Below are 16767 nucleotides of genomic sequence, written 5' to 3'. Positions count from 1 at the left end.
AGTCAGTAATCCAGAAGCTGTCTGTGTTTGGGCCAATTAAGTCAGTCAGCCTTTGTGGACGGCAAAGTGCTATCGTGGTGTTTGAGAACATGACTTCAGCGTGCAATGCTGTGAGTGCTTTTCAGAGCAGGACCCCCGGAACCATGGTGCATTGTTCCTGGCAACATCAATTCATGTCGAAAGATGTAAGGGTCACTTTACCAAAAACCTATGTAAGTTCTTTTTTTCTTTTTTACTGCCAAAATGTTTATTGTGAAATGGTCTTAAAACAAAGGAAAGCAAAGCTCACATCCAAATGAAATGTATGATACCAACTTGGATTTTTTAATACACTGTGGACTTTGTGCCAGAATGCCAAATTCCAACTATGAAGGCAATAACTGAGTAGTCTTACCACACAAAAGTAAAATTTAATCTGCCATGCAACCATTATTTAAGATTTTGGCATAGGATTTGCTCAGAGTAACATTGCAACAGAACAATTGAGAAAAAAAAATTTGTTATAAAATGAAGTGTTAAGGCCATCTATTTAAGTCTCATACTCAAGGAATATATTTTCTATTTAGTACAAAAATTTTAAAATAGTGCAAAAGCAATATGTGTAGTGTGTTATAGCTAACATTAAAAACTTATTCTGCACATGATGTAAAATAATTAATGTACGTGCTTGAAACTTTAGTTCGAATAATCACATGCCAGAGAGCTCCTCACAGGCAAGAGTGCAAACTACATGTTGGATCTGAGGAAACATAGCTAGTCCTCAGATTTCCAGGCAAACACGCATTTTTCCTCATAGAGATGCTGCATCAAGAGCTATTAGGCTACACTACAGTCAAGGGAACAGAGCAGGTTCTTCTTTTTGGCAATGCTTAAAATCTAAACAGGAAAAGTCTTACTCAAAAGCAGCAAAAGGTACCTGGTTATAGAAAAAGTATGCTCTATTACATATGTGATATGGTGATACTGCTAATTTTAAAAGGCTGCAATAAATCTAGTGTATTAACTTTTTTAAAGTATCAGGGTTTAACTCAGAGTTAGTTTTAAAGTGATCTTTCATGAAATGCTTACCACGCTAGATGTCATTTTGGATCTCTCCCAATGCCCGTCCCGCCTCCCCCCCATTCCTTGATTTTTATGGGGTTAAGTTTGAATTCCTCAGCTGGTGTTGAAGTGTAACAAATCCGCTGCATACTAAAAACCACTGGCTACAAAACAGTTCTCAACAGTTCTAGAGCATCCAAAACAGTCATGCTATGTGCCTCCCAACTCTTCCCATTGGTTATGTAAAATATCAAATTGTAATTTTGCTAAAAAAAAAAAAAAAGATTGTTAGGAAAAGGGCACCTTTTAAATTAACTTGGCTATTTTGCAGAATTGTAGATACCTCAATGATTAAGAAAAAACAAAACTTATTGTGGCATCAATGTAGCTGGAGAGTACATTTAGCTGCTTCAGCGTTTCCACCAGCATTCTTCTGGGGAAAGATACCATTTCCACAAGTGGGGATTTAAAATAAATGCCACAAACCTATAAAATTCAGATTGTGTAGTAGTTGTAATTCTGAAAATGCACTTTTTGACTTGGGTAATTCTATTTTGGGAATAAAAATTAGATGTGGAACTCTAAAACTGCTAGCTTTAACAAGTTTCTCAATGATGGGTGTTTTGGATGAAATTCTTTAATAGGTGTGACTATCCTAGCATGCTGGATATTACAAAGTCTTGGTATTGGCACTCAATACATCCTCAGTCACCATGACAACCAAAAATATGCCCCAGCACTCCCAAATACCACTAGGTGACAGCACTAGCCTGGTAGAGAACACTAGTATGGTGTCATCAAATTCTAAATGATCAACAGGCTCCAGGGCAACATGGGATCAGCAGCTGGGGTTGCCAAAGCCCAGCACATGGAGGGGGTGGGCACCTGGGGTTGAGAGGACTGCAGCCCACCAGGCTTGCATGCTTCCACCAGAGTCAGAAGTTGAACATCAAAACTATGTAAATTGTTAAAGCTTGTTTTATATAATTTTTTTAATCAGGGCTCTAGTAAATATAATAATCATAAATATTTCATCACTGAAAAAAAAGGCACAGTGAAGTTTATTTAGTTGAAGTATTGGAAATTAGAAATCGTAGCATATCCCCTCCTTTGAAATGCTTAACTTTGCTTATTAGTCATCACAGTTTTGATCTTTTGGATAAGAAGTTCATGGTTGCATTTATGCATTCGTCTGATAGCCATCTTTCCTGGAGGACACTACTTTCTTCCGCATTAACAGCATGCAGCTTTTCTTTCTCCATATTCCTGATGACTTGTTTTGAAATTCTCATGGACTGAAAAAACAAAAACCAACAATAAGGTTAAGAGGTATTCTAATAGCGTGGGATTATTCTAAAATTCTGATTCTTGTTTCTCCACTGTTCATTCAATCTGATTAGACATTAAAATATTTGTGTAATATAAGACAGTGCTTCTCAAATGCTAATGTGCATACAAACCACCTTAGATACCAAGCTTCTGGTTCCAGGATGGCATTTTGAGCAGCACTACCTATCACATATGAAAATGGAAGTGCTACATTAAGAATCATCTAGAAGTTAAGCTATCTTACCTAGTTTCTCACCTAGATTCAAGACTAAAAGTGTTTGGCAAATACTGCCTATCATTCTCCTCAAAGTTATCCCCAGAAAGAACTGGCCCCTCTGCCTTCATGTCATAGAAATGGAATGCCTATTTGATAATTTTTCTAAAAATCAGTATTGCTAACATTATGATGATAATTTTTAATCTCAAATTTAGGTGTACTTAAAGCCAACCAAGATATGTCTTGTGTGTTTTTTTAATTGCTTATTTTCTTAAGGTAAATAAATTATTTCCTTGTTAAAGCTTGTTTTATATAATTTTTTTAATCAGGGCTCTAGTAAATATAATAATCATAAATATTTCATCACTGAAAAAAAAAGGTACAGTGAAGTTTATTTAGTTGAAGTATTGGAAATTAGAAATCGTAGCATATCCCCTCCTTTGAAATGCTTAACTTTGCTTATTAGTCATCACAGTTTGGTGTCATCAAATTCTCCCCAACCTTCCCACCCCTCCCCAACCTTCCCGCTGTAATTTGACAGTCTGTTTGATGCTTTACTGCTTCTGTATCTATCTTTTTGTTCATCAGGTTTACATGGTTCATACAAGTTAAAAAAAAAAAAAAGAATACTAACATTTGGGGGGAGCTTTGAATATGCTTTCAGCCTAGTCCAAACTTCTTTCTGAAAAGTACTATCAGGAAAAACTTCAGTAACAAGTCCTTGAGCACATGCTTCTCCTGCTGTTAACTTCTTTCCAAAAATAAGCATCTCTGTTGCCTGAAATGAAAAGGAAGACTAAGAAAATAACTTAATGAAACGAGGCTCAGTTAATTTCAGAATTAATTGCTTTTAATAGACATAGGGAGATTTACTTATGGTCTTTTGAAGTTGCTAGTATTTCTCAAAGGAAGAAACTGAGGACATCAATAGGCAATAGTTTGCAAAATGAGCATTGAGGCTCTCTAGAAGGTTTGTAGGGTTGTTGCTTCTGTGTGTGTCTATGTTGGAGAGGAAGCTGGGGCAGAAATGACCTGAAGCAGATGCTGACTTTATAACCCACAGAAGATATGATTTTCTGCTTTTATACACATAAACAATTATTTAAAAAAAATCAAAAAAAAATCATGGTCATAGGAAATGCCAACCAACCTTTAGAATCCCTAACTTTCAAAATTCTCTTCCCTGAAAATTCTACCCAGTGGTCCAGCTCTGATGGTTTTCTTTTAGCTGCACAGGTACTCAAATTAGTTCTCTTTGACTGAAGGAAAGTGGTAAGACTAATATTCAGTTTCAAAAAAACCCTGATATCACTAAGTATATATATATTTCTACACTTGCAATTTCTCTTTTAGGAAAATAAGACTATTTCACAGCCAAATGCTTCTAAACCTTAGGGTTATTTCTAGTCAACGTTTCAAAGTTAAAATCTCAATAACAAGTCAGGGTATATGACAGAATAGACTTAAAAAATATGTAACAAAACCCTAACAGCAATGAAAATAGTCTCAATTCCTACTCCTCCTTTCAGGCCTTGAAGAATGTTGGCTAAGCCTTTCCCTATCCCTGTCTCTCTGGTCTTGTCATGAACCCTTTGGAGCTATGTACACAGAGCGTGACAAATATGCTTTCATAGACCCAGTGATGGACCTGGGCAGCCACCTAGCCACTCCAGGAACCTTCATACCCTGCTAAAACCAGCTGATGAAAAGGCTCCGTGACAAAGTGGGAAACCCAATGGGGCCTGACATCTGCTGGTACTTCCCATGATTCTGAAGGTATAAAGGTGTCACTGTATCACTTTCAGTGGATGTTGCTCATCCATGAAGAAATTAGGGGAGCATCAGCCTCGTAGACCAAGGGAGGCGGGCACAGCCCTGGTCCGTCCCCTGAAGAATGCCATGCAGCTGTGCCATTTGTTGTGCGGCTGGCACTCGACAGCCAGTGGAAAGACCAGTTCCCCAGATTTGGGGCGCTGCAGAGAGAGTTTCTAATTTCCTCCCATAGCAGACATTTCCCACATCCTGGTTCTTCATTCTAAAACTCTTTAAGAGTTGATGAGCAGAAAATTTCCTTCTCTTTTGTTGTTATTATTGAGGGAAAGAAGGGGGAGTATAGAATTACTTTTAGAAGAGATGTCATTAAAATTTATCATTAAGGTTTTCAAAGGTTACCTTGGCTGGGCCCATTATCTTCGGAAAAGTGTAAGAGGCGCATCCTTCTGGACTTAGGCCTAGGTGACTAAAAGGAGTATGAAATGTTGCCTATTTAGAGAAAAAAATTAAAAAGAAATAATTTTTGTATGTGATTTAAAAAAATCATTATTTATCTATATCCTCACATTACTTAGTTGAAAAACTTTTTAAAAAATTAGTATTGTGGTATTATACACACACACACACATAATTCATTCTTTTAATGTATGCAGTTTGATAAGTTTTAACAAATAGTTATGTAACTACCCCCCTAATAAGATACAGAATATTTCCATTACCCCCAATAATTCTCTGTGTCCCTCGCAGCTGCCCATTCCTCTCATCTCCAAAAAACTGCTGATCTGCTTTCTGGCCCTAAAATCTTGACTTTTCTAGAAATTTATATATAAACTAGTGGCCCGGTGCACAGATTCATGCACATTGAAAGTAAATTAATTAGAAGAAATATTTAATCAGGTCCCTCCTCTCTGGTTCCGCGGTGCATCACCTGAGAACCTCCGCTGCCAAGTCACCGCAGCTTGGCAGCTCCTGCGTTGAGCGTCTGCCCCCTGGTAGTCAGTGCACATCCTACCTACTGGGTGGTCAGATGGTCACTTAGCTTTTTATATATAGAGATGAAATAATATACTGTGTAGTCTTTTGTCCTTTTGTAAGCTTCTGTCCTTAGCATGTGGCTTTTGAGAGTCACCTGTTGTTGTATGTATTACTAGTGTGTCCACTGCATGGATGTGTCATAATTTGTTTATCCTTCCACCAGTTGAAGCCATCGGTCTTATTTACAGTATTTTGGCTATTATAAATAAGGTTGTTATGAACACTTGTGTACAAGTCTCTGTAGGAACATGTTTTCAATTCTCATGGAGAGGAATTGCTGGGTTATGTGGTAAATGTATGGTTTAACTTTATAAGAAGCTGCTAAATTATTTTTCAAAGTGGTGTACCATTTAACATTCCCTCCAGCAGTGTATAAGTACTAATTGCTCCATATCCTTGCAAAACCTTGTTATTATTAGTCTTTTTAACTTTAACCATTTTAGTAGGTATGTAGTGGCATCTTGCTGTGGTTTCAATTTACATTTCCCTAATGATTAATAATATTATGCATCTTTTCATGTACTTACTAGTCATTTTTATATCTTCCTGGTGAAGTAGCTATTACAAGTACTTTCCCCCCTATTTTTTTAATATATTTTATTGATTTTTTACAGAGAGGAAGGAAGAGGGATAGACAGTCAGAAACATCGATGAGAGAGAAACATCGATCAGTTGCCTCCTGCACACCTCCCACTGGGGATGTGCCCGCAACCAAGCTACATGCCCCTGACCAGAATCGAACCTGGGACCCTTCAGTCCGCAGGCCGACGCTCTATCCACTGAGCCAAACCGGTTTTGGCTTCCCCCCTATTTTTAAATAAGATTATTATTTTTTGATTATTGAGTTATAAGAATTCTTTATATACTCTGGTCACAAGTCATTTTCAAATTGGTGTCTTTCTCATATATTATTAAGAGCAATTTATACTTTATGTCCTGTGGGCTATTTATGCCTTAATCGCCCATTTTTATATTAAGTTGGTGACCTATCACTCTTTAGATGTATTTTTTTATTTTTTTTTATCATTTTTTTATTTTTTACTGATTAAGGTATTACATGTGTACATACCTTCCCATTGGCCCCCCCCCCCACTCCCATACATGCCCTCACCCCCCAGTGTCTTGCGTCCATTAGTTATGCTTATGTGCATGCATACAAGTCCTTCGGTTGATCTCTTATCTCCCCCACCCCTCCCCAACCTTCCCGCTGTAATTTGACAGTCTGTTTGATGCTTTACTGCCTCTGTATCTATCTTTTTGTTCATCAGGTTATAATGTTCTTTATTATCCATAAATGAGTGAGGTCATATGGTATTTTTCTTTCATTGACTGGCTTATTTCACTTAGCATAAAGCTCTCCAGTTCCATTCAGGCTGCTGCAAATGGTAAGAATTCCTTCTTTTTTATAGCAGTATAGTATTCCATTGTGTAGATGTACCACAGTTTTCTGATCCAGTCATCTGCTGACAAGCACCTAGGCTATTTCCAAATCTTAGCTATTGTAAATTGTGCTGCTATGAACATAGGGGTGCATATATCCTTTCTGATTGGTGTTTCTAGTTTCTTAGGATATATTCCTAGAAGTGGGATTACTGGGTCAAATGGGAGTTCCATTTTTAGTTTTTTGAGGAAACTCCATACTGTTCTCCACAGTGGCTTCACCAGTCTGCATTCCCACCAGCAGTGCACGAGGGTTCCTTTTTCTCTGTATCCCCACCAGCACTTGTCATTTGTTGATTTGTTGATGATAGCCATTCTGACAGTTGTGAAATGGTACTGCATTGTCATTTTGATTTGCATCTTTTGGATAATTAAATGACTTTGAGCATGTTTTCATATATATATCTCTTGGCCTTCCTTCTGTCTTCTTTTGAAAAGTATCTATTTAGGTCCGTTGCCCATTTTTTCATTGAGTCGTTTATCTTCCTTTTATTAAGTTGTATGAGTTCCCTGTAAATGTTGGAGATTAAAACTTTATCAGTGATAACATTTGCAAATATGCTCTCCCATACAGTGGGCTTTCTTGTTTTGTTGATGGTTTCTTTTGCTGTGCAAAAGCTTTTTATTTTGATGTAGTCCCATTTGTTTATTTTCTCTTTAGTTTCCATTAACCTAGGAGTGGTATCAGTGAAGAAATTGCTTTGGCATATGTCTGAGATTTCTATGCCTGTGGATTCTTCTAGTATTTTTATGGTTTCCCGTCTTATGTTTAAGTCCTTTATCCATTTTGAGTTTATTTTTGTGTATGGTGTAAGCTGCTGGTCTAGTTTTATTTTTTTTGCATGTATCTGTCCAATTTTCCCAATACCATTTATTGAAGAGACTATCTTGACTCCATTGTATGTTCATGCCTCCTTTGTCAAATATTAATTGAGCATAGTGGTTTGGGTCGATATCTGGGTTCTCTATTCTATTCCATTGGTCTATATGCCTGTTATTGTGCCAGTACCAGGCTGTTTTGAGAACAGTGGCTTTGTAATACAGCTTGATATCTGGTATTGAGATCCTACCTACTTTGTTCTTCTTTCTCAGGATTGCTGTGGCTATTCGGGGACTTTTTTTTATTCCAGATGAATTTTTGGAGAGTTCCTTCTAGATCTGTGAAATATGCCATTGGTATTTTAATGGGGAGTGCATTGAATCTATAGATTGCTTTGGGTAGTATGGACATTTTAATGATGTTGATTCTACAAATCCATGAACATGGTATGCTCTTTCATCTATTTATGTCTTCCTCTATCTCTTTTGTCAATGTCCTGTAGTTTTCTGAGTAGAGGTCTTTTACCTCCTTAGTTAAGTTTATTCCTAGGTATCTTAATTTTTTTGGTGTGATGGTAAATGGGATTGTTTTTTTAGTCTCTCTTTCTGTAAGTTCACTACTGGTGTATAGAAATGCCATAGATTCCTTGGCATTAATTTTGTATCCTGCTACATTGCTGAATTCATTTATTAAATCTAATAATTTTTTGATGGAGTCTTTAGGGTTTTCTATGTACAATATCATGTCATCTGCGAATAAGGACAGTTTTACTTCTTCTTTTCCAATTTGGATGCCTTTTATTTCTTTTTCTTGTCTGATCACAATGCCTAGTACTTCTAGTACTATGTCAAACAGAAGTGGTGAGAATGGGCATCCCTGTCTTGTTCCTGTTCTTAGGGGAAATGGTTTTAGTTTTTGCCCATTGAGTATGATATTGGCTGTGGGTTTGTCATATATGCCTTTTATTATGTTGAGGTATGATCCTTCTATTCCCACCTTGCTGAGTGCTTTTATCAAAGATGAGGGAAGAATTATTTCTCGGGAAACCAAGATGGCAGCATAGGTAAGCACCTAAACTGCTGTCCCGCACAACAATTTCAAAACTACAACTAAAAGACAGAACGGACACCATCCAGAACCACAGGAAAGCTGGCTGAGTGGAAATTCTACAACTAGAAGGAAAGAGGAAAGCTCACGGAGGAGCGGCAAAGAGCTGAGGTACGGAGACATGTGCGTGCAGAGAGGAAGGGCGGCAGAGTGCCTGGCTGGCTTTCTGTGGCGGGAGGGGGAAGGAAGACCCCGACTGCACTGAACCCCAGTTCCGACTGCACTGAATCTCAGTCCCGGGTGAAACCCTGTGAACCCAGGCTCATACAGGGGGAGTTTGGACTGTCAGGTAGAGAGAAAGGCACTCAGAGACTCGGAGACTCAGGGGAGCCACAGAGGTAGGGGTCTGGAGGCGCGAGTGTGCACAAAAACTGACTGCGGAGGTTACCACAGTCTATCCCTAGCGGAAGGGAGTCAGAAGCTCCTGAATGCACTGAACCCCAGTTCCTACTGCACTGAACCGCAGTTCCGGGTGAGCCCCTGGGGACCCACGCTTACGGGGGAAATCTGGACTGTAAGGCGGAAACTCGGGAACCGTGGAAGGCAGAGGTCTAGAGACTCGCGCACAAGGGCAGGGCTGACGGGAAGCCAAGACTGTCTGCTCCGCCCTGAGACTCCACCCCTTCCAAGCTGAGCACAGAGGCTTTTGCAATCTGGCAAGGCTAATCCTATAAGGCTGTCTCCAGCACCGAAAATCTCCCAGTGTAGACACAGCTGATCCTCACAGCCAAATGGCCTGCAGGTCAATTCCTCCCAGTGATACCAACAACAATCAAGACTTAACTACAACAAGGCTGTACACACAGTCCACAAAGGGGTGCACCAAGAGTGTCCACCTTAGATTAAATGGGGAGGCCGACCCACTGGGCCCTATAGGACACCTAGCACACAAAGCTACCCTACCAACTCAGGGAAGCCTGAGTGAAAAATGGGGAGACGAAGAAACAGATCACAAACGAAAGAAATGGAGGAAAACAAACGACTGGATATAGAATTCAAAACCACGGTTATAAGGCTTTTCAAGAATATCCTAGAAAAGGCCGATAAATATAACGAGACCCTCAAAGATATGAAAAAGAACCAACTAGAAATTAAACATACACTGACTGAAATAAAAAATATTATACAGAGATCCAACAGCAGACTAGAGGAACGCAAGAATCAAGTCAAAGATTTGAAATACAAAGAAGCATAAAACACTCAACCGGAAAAGCAAAAAAAAGAAAAAAAGAATCCAAAAAGTTGAAGATAGTGTAAGAAGCCTCTGGGACAACTTCAAGCATACCAACATCAGAATTATGGGGGTGCCAGAAGAAGAGAGAGAGCAAGATACTAAAAACCTATTGGAAGAAATAATGACAGAAAACTTCCCCGACCTGGTGAAAGAAATAGACTTACAAGTCCAGGAAGTGCACAGAACCCCAAACAAAAGGAATCTAAAGAGGACCACACCAAGACACATCATAATTAAAATGCCAAGAGCAAAAGACAAAGAGAGAATATTAAAAGCAGCAAGAGAAAAACAGTTAATTACCTACAAGGGAGCACCCATACGATTGTCAGCTGATTTCTCAACAGAAACTATGCAGGCCAGACAGGAGTGGCAAGAAATTTTCAATGTGATGAATAGCAAGAACCTACAACCAAGATTACTCTACCCAGCAAAGCTATCATTCAGAATTGAAGGGCAGATAAAGAGCTTCACAGATAAGAAAAAGCTAAAGAAGTTCATCACCACCAAACCAGTATTATATGAAATGCTGAAAGGTATTCTTTAAGAAGAGGAAGAAGTGGGGGGAGGTCAATGGGGGAAAAAAAAGAGACATATGTTCTACTATTTGTAATACTTCAAACAATTAAAAAAATAAATAAATTAAAAAAAAAGAAGAGGAAGAAGAAAAAAGTAAAGAGAAAAATTATGAACAACAAATACATATCTATCAACAAGTGAACCTAAAAATCAAGTGAATTAAAAATCCGAGGAACAGAATAAACTGGTGAATATAATAGAATCAGGGGCATAGAAAGGGAGTGGACTGATAATTCTCAGGGGGAAAGAGGTGTCGGGGGTGCAGGAAGAGACTGGACAAAAATCGTACACCTATGGATGAAAACAGTGTGGGGGGAGGTAAGGACAAAGGGTGGGGTGGGAACCGGGTGGAGGGGAGCTATGGTGGGGAAAAGGAGAAACAATTGTAATAATCTGAACAATAAAGATTTATTAAATTAAAAAAAAATGGGTGTTGGATTTTGTCAAATGCTTTTTCTGCATCAATTGATATGACTATGTCATTTTTATCTCTCAATTTTTTTATGTGATGTATCACATTTATTGATTTGCGGATATTGTACCACCCTTGCATCCCCGGGATAAATCCTACTTGGTCATGGTGTATGATCTTTCTGATGTACTGCTGGAACCAATTTGCTAGAATATTGTGGAGGATTTTGGCATCTATGTTCATGAGGGATACTGGCCTGTAATTCTCTTTCATTGTGTTGTCTTTACTTGGTTTTGGTATTAGGGTGATGCTGACTTCATAGAATGAGCTTGGAAGTGTTCCTTACTCTTGAATTTTTTGAAATAGTCTGAGGAGGACAGGTTTTAGTTCTTCCTTGAATGTTTGGTAAAACTCCCCTGTGAAGCCGTCTGGCCCCGGGCTTTTGTTTGCTGGAAGCTTTTTGATGACTGCTTCAATTTCTTCCATAGTTATTGGCCTATTGAGGTGTTTAGATTCTTCCTGATTGAGTTTTGGAAGGTTGTATTTTTCTAGGAATATGTCCATTTCCTCCAGGTTGTTTAGTTTGTTGGAATAGAGTTGTTCATAATATTTTTTAACAATCCTTTGTATTTCTGTGGGGTCAGTTGTTACTTCACCTCTTTCATTTCTGATTTTGTTTATTTGGGTCCTCTCTCTTTGCTTCTTGGTGAGCCTGGCTAGAGGTTCATCAATCTTGTTTATCCTTTCAAAGAACCAACTCCTGGTTTTGTTGATCTTTTGTATTGTTTCTTTGGTCTCTATGTCGTTTATCTCTGCTCTGATCTTTATTATTTCCTTCCTTCTGCTTACACTGGGCTTTTCTTGTTTTCTCGTTCTAAGTCTTTGAGTTGTAGGGTTAGATAATTTATTACCATTGTTTCTTGTTTTTTTTTCAGTAGGCTTGTAGAGCTATGAGCTTCCCTCTCAAGACTGCTTTCGCTATGTCCCATAGATTTTGGATTGTTGTGTTTTCATTGTCATTTGTTGTCATGATGTTTTTTATTTCTTCTCTGATCTCTCTGGAAACCTAGTCCTTGTTTAATAGCATGCTATTTAGTCTCCAAGTGTTTGATTTTTTTGGATTGTTTTTATTGTAGTTGATTTTCAGTTTTATTCCATTGTGATCTGAGAAGATGCTTGATATAACTTCTATCTTCTTGAATTTAAAGAGACTTTGCCTGTGTCCTAATATGTGGTCTATCCTTGAAAATGTTCCTTGTGCACTGGAGAAGAATGTATATTCTGTAGCTTTGGGGTGAAATGTTCTAAAGATGTCAATTAAGTCCATCTGATCTAGTGTGTCATTTAGGATTGCTGTTTCTTTGCTGATTTTTTGTATAGATGATTTATTCAGTGGTGTCAGTGGGGTATTAAAGTCCCCTACTATGACTGTATTTTGTCAATATCTCCCTTGATATCTTCCAGAAATTGTTTTATGTATTTGGGTGCATATATGTTTACCAGAGTTATATCTTCTTGTTGAATTGCTCTCTTTAGTATTTTGTAGTGGCCTTCCTTATCTCTTGTTATGGCCTTTACTTTGAGGTCTATTTTATCAGATATAAGTATCACAACCCCAGCTTTTTTCTCATTTCCATTTTCCTGAAAGATGTTTTTCCATCCCTTCACTCTCAGTCTGTGTGAATCCTTTGTTCTGAGGTGGGTCTCTTGCAGACAGCAAATATATGGGTCATGTTTTCTTATCCATTCAGCTACCCTATGTCTTTTGATTGGTGCATTTAATCCATTTACGTTTAATGTTATTATTGACAAGTACATGTTTGTTGTCATATTTTTCCTTAATGTTTGTGTTTCTTCTTGCCTTTCTCTTTCTTCTTTTTACAGCAGTCCCTTTAGCATTTCTTGCATTGCTGGCTTGGTAGTGATAAACTCTCTTAGCCCTTTTTTGTCTGTGAAGCTCCTGATTCCACCTTCAATTTTGAATGATAGCCTTGCTGGGTATAGTATTCTTGGATTCAGTCCCTTGCTTTGCTTCACTTTGTAAATTTCATTCCATTCCCTTCTGGCCTGGAGTGTTTCTGTTTCTTTAGATGTATTTTTAAAATATGTTAGAGAGATTAGCCTTTATTATGTGAGTAGAAAAACTATTTTCTCAATCTGTCATTTGTCTAATTTTGCCCCAGAGGTTTTTTGATTTGCTTTAAACACTAGGAACAATTTCAAAGTTGGTTATTTAAAATAAGTCATTTTCACTTTTATTTTATATTTCAGAAATATTTATGTGTTTTCTTGATGAATATTGACAACATGCAAACAATATTTAGGCTTCATTTCCTATTATCAGATACTAGTAGCCCTGTGCACTAATCTGTGCGTCAGTAGGTCGCTGCCTCCCTCCTGGAGCTCTCCGCCTGCTGCCCTGCCCTCCTGGAGCTCCCTCTGCCCCTCCCATAGCTTGCTGCCCTGCCCCCTCCTGTAGCTTTCTGCCGCCCACTTGTAGTTTGCTCTCCCACCCTCTTGCAGATCCATGATCCGGTCATTACGCGGTCGGTCATTACACCTCAGGGCATAATGGATAATTAGCATATTTCTCTCTTACTATATAGGATGGTGTTTTTATTTTAAGGAATATTGGTAGAAGGTGTAAATGTATAATGTATGCAGCATATCGATCAAAATAATAAAAAAAATATAAAGTTATTAATGTCTTCTCTCCCTCCTCTCCCAAAAGAAAGCTTATTCAAGAAAATATACTGAGAAGTCACAGCCTAAGGAACAGAGCTAAAAACTGAAAAAAAAGGAAATGAAAACGAAAAGGCCGACAACCACAGCTAAGGGGCCACAAACAGGTATATACAAAGCTGATGATGAGCAGCATTTAACTTATTTATAAGCATTATTATAGGTTTGCATCTAGTTTATCTGTAGAAATGGAGCAGTAGATGTAGTTAGGGTTTAGTCTGATGCTCTCGCGTTAGACTACTGTGACTCTGGGAGTTTCTTAACCACTTTGTGCCACAGGTTCCTCATCTGTAAAATGTGGATGAGGACCTATCTCACAGGACTGTTGTCATTCCCTAATTTAAAATTAAGACCTGTTTTAATTCAGTTGGATGAACTCTTAGCAGTAGTCATTATTTGTTAAATATTTTACTTTGGGCCAAATCTCTTAGCATTAAAAATATATATATGTTTAGCCCTACCCGATTTGGCTCTGGATAGAGTGCCGGCCCATGGACTGAAGGGTCTTGGGTTCAATCCCAGTCAAGGGCACATACCTGCAGGCTCGATACCTGGCCCAGTGTATGTGTGTGCAGGAGGCAACCAATCGATATGTCTCTCTCAGATCGATGTTTCTCTCTCTCTGTCTCTCCCCTTCCACTCTCTAAAAATCAGTGGAAAAATATCGAGTGAGGATTAAAAATAAAAAAAATGTTTATATTTATATATTTAGTATATATTAGCTATACACATACACACACACACACACACACACACACAGTATCCCCTCAAAATGTATACACACTTTAACAACTGATAGCTCAATTTTGAAAATGAAATGTATTTTCATAAACACTGCTTTATCAGTATTCAAAGTGTGTGTATACATTTTTTGGGGTCACTAATTTCAATTTTAATTCTAATTTATATCATAAGATGAAAGTTCCAGAAATCTTTAAAAGGATAATGTATATGATAGTCATTTTGAATACAGTGGGAGAATCAGGACAAGATTCAAATATGATATTTGCCCTTTAAGTAGTGGAGAGTGAGACCCCCCAAATCCAGACCAGATACCCTTCATGCCACCCCTGTTCAAAGCAGATCAATTAATTGGTCATTTAACACAAAGAATGCAACCAAAGACTACTGATTTCTGCCTTTGATCAGAAACTTCCACATATAAAGGTTAGGCAGAGTAGCTCCTAGAATTTCATTTGCTCCCATTATGGGAAAATTATTAATAAGAATTTGATCTGCCAACATGCCCAATCTGGTTAAATGGAATCCAGTAAAAGATAAACCAAAGAGTTAAGGACCCTATTATAGGAGCCTGGCTATCCGTGGGGAAAACACCTCCAAACACAAGTAGGACTCTCATCAGTGGTAAAAATCACATTTCCCACCAGGTTGTTGAACGGCAAATTTTACCATGACATAATCAAGCACCACTCTAATAACCAGATAACCCTAGAAGTGGTTAGTAATTCTACAGTGAGAAGTTCTAGGGTAAAGGTTCTAAGATAAATGTTCATCATGTCTTTGCTTGTAATGACAAAAACTGGAAGCAGCCAAGGCTCCCAGCAGTCAGAGACTGGTTAAACTAATAAGTTAAATAACTCAAATGTTAAGCACTAGTTATCTCTTGAGTGGTAAGCTAAATGACTTCTAACTTTTTTCTTTCTACTTTTCCATATTTTTCAAAATTTTGTTTTCTACTGTGACATATATTGCTACTGAAGTAAGAACAGAAATTAAAATCAATATCATTCAATGGTAAACACAAGACTAAATTGTGTTTTGGGTAAGTAAGTCCTCTGAGCTTCAGTTTTCTTATCTGCAAAGGAAGAAGTGAAAGTAGAAAATTGAAAGGAAGAAGTGAAAGTAGAAAATTGAAAATTACCTTCATATTCTAAAATTCTAAATTGTAGCATTCATTTATTAGGAAAAAAAGTATCAAATAATCCACTTGTATAACCTGCAAAGATGCTACTCCCTTACCCCTTCTCCCAACAAGCTTTTAAGGTCTCCAAAATATTTTAGAGTAACATGAAAATTGAATCACTGTTATGTAATTAGATTAAAATACAGAACCAAAGGAGTTGAGAAAATGTTCACAACAATATTGGTATTTAGAAAAATTTAACTTAAAAATTCAAAACAAAATGAGTCAAATTAGTTAGACTAATTCTTTGGGAAAAATTTAAATTTAGTCCATTCAACCACAAACAATATGTAATCTGTTTACTACTAGCAACAATAATGGAGAGTCAAGGATCTCATTTTTACTGGCATTACTTGCTAAGTTTCTGGGAGCTCACCTACCCTGTCAGAGGCATAGACAGCATCGAATAGTCCGAGGATGGTGACGGAGATCCCCACAGCTGGACCGTTTACCACTGCAATCAGAGGCTTAGGAAAATCTATAAAAGTGTCTACAAAATCCCTACAGAAATAGAAATACAAAGGCATGTTTAAATGTTCTAAAGCAGCATTATGGAAGCATAGGCAAGCGAGCAGGACTCTGAAGTAACAAATGCTTCTGGCCAGACTGGGTGTTCCCATCTCACCCAGATGGGCCTCCCTGTCTTGCTACACCCATGCATCCAGGACAGCCACCTGAATGGCACTTGACGACAGCTCACAGAATGAGTCCTAGATTCGACCTTGGTTCAAATCTTGTATTGTGGGCAGTTAGGTCAGGACTATAAAGCTGCTGTGGACTTAAGAGATTAAGATGGCTGACTGAGCATATGCTGCATATCACAGCTCAGAGGGAATCAGAGATCCTGCAGGGATAAACAAGACAGGAAGACAGGAGCCTCACATCCTCTGTTTTTTGAGACTACTTCAAAGTCTCCTATTACCAGCAATCATGGAAGTCACAAATTCCTTTGGCTGCACGATAATTTGCTAAATTCCTCTGCCTCAATATGAAAGAATTTTATTTCCTTTATTTACTAGTTTACTTTATGCTTTCCAATCACATCTCATGTAGAGCAGAGGATGAATAGGTAACAGAAGTTAAAGTGATAGAATGAATGTCTACCTGTTGATAAAGG

At 38.0% G+C, this 16767-nt stretch overlaps 1 protein-coding gene across 4 annotated transcripts in view; it reads right to left on the bottom strand.

Moving 5' to 3' along the window:
• Positions 1-234: 234 nt before the first annotated feature.
• Positions 235-16767, bottom strand: part of ECI2 (enoyl-CoA delta isomerase 2) — a 38283-nt gene continuing 21750 nt past the window's right edge. For all 4 annotated transcript variants that reach the window (XM_080657460.1, XM_080657461.1, XM_080657458.1 and 1 more), the window contains 4 exons: positions 16031-16151; positions 4760-4849; positions 3222-3365; positions 235-2336 (listed from right to left, as the gene is read on the bottom strand). In XM_080657460.1, the coding sequence (XP_080513586.1) occupies positions 2181-2336; positions 3222-3365; positions 4760-4849; positions 16031-16151 (511 nt within the window). In that variant the 3' untranslated portion in view covers positions 235-2180. The remainder of the gene's footprint in view (positions 2337-3221; positions 3366-4759; positions 4850-16030; positions 16152-16767) is intronic.

Source organism: Plecotus auritus (assembly GCF_963455305.1).
Source record: "Plecotus auritus genome assembly, chromosome: 2".
Taxonomy (NCBI): Eukaryota; Metazoa; Chordata; class Mammalia; order Chiroptera; family Vespertilionidae; genus Plecotus; species Plecotus auritus.
Note: the sequence above shows the minus strand (reverse complement) of the source record. Positions and strands in the feature narration are given on the sequence as shown.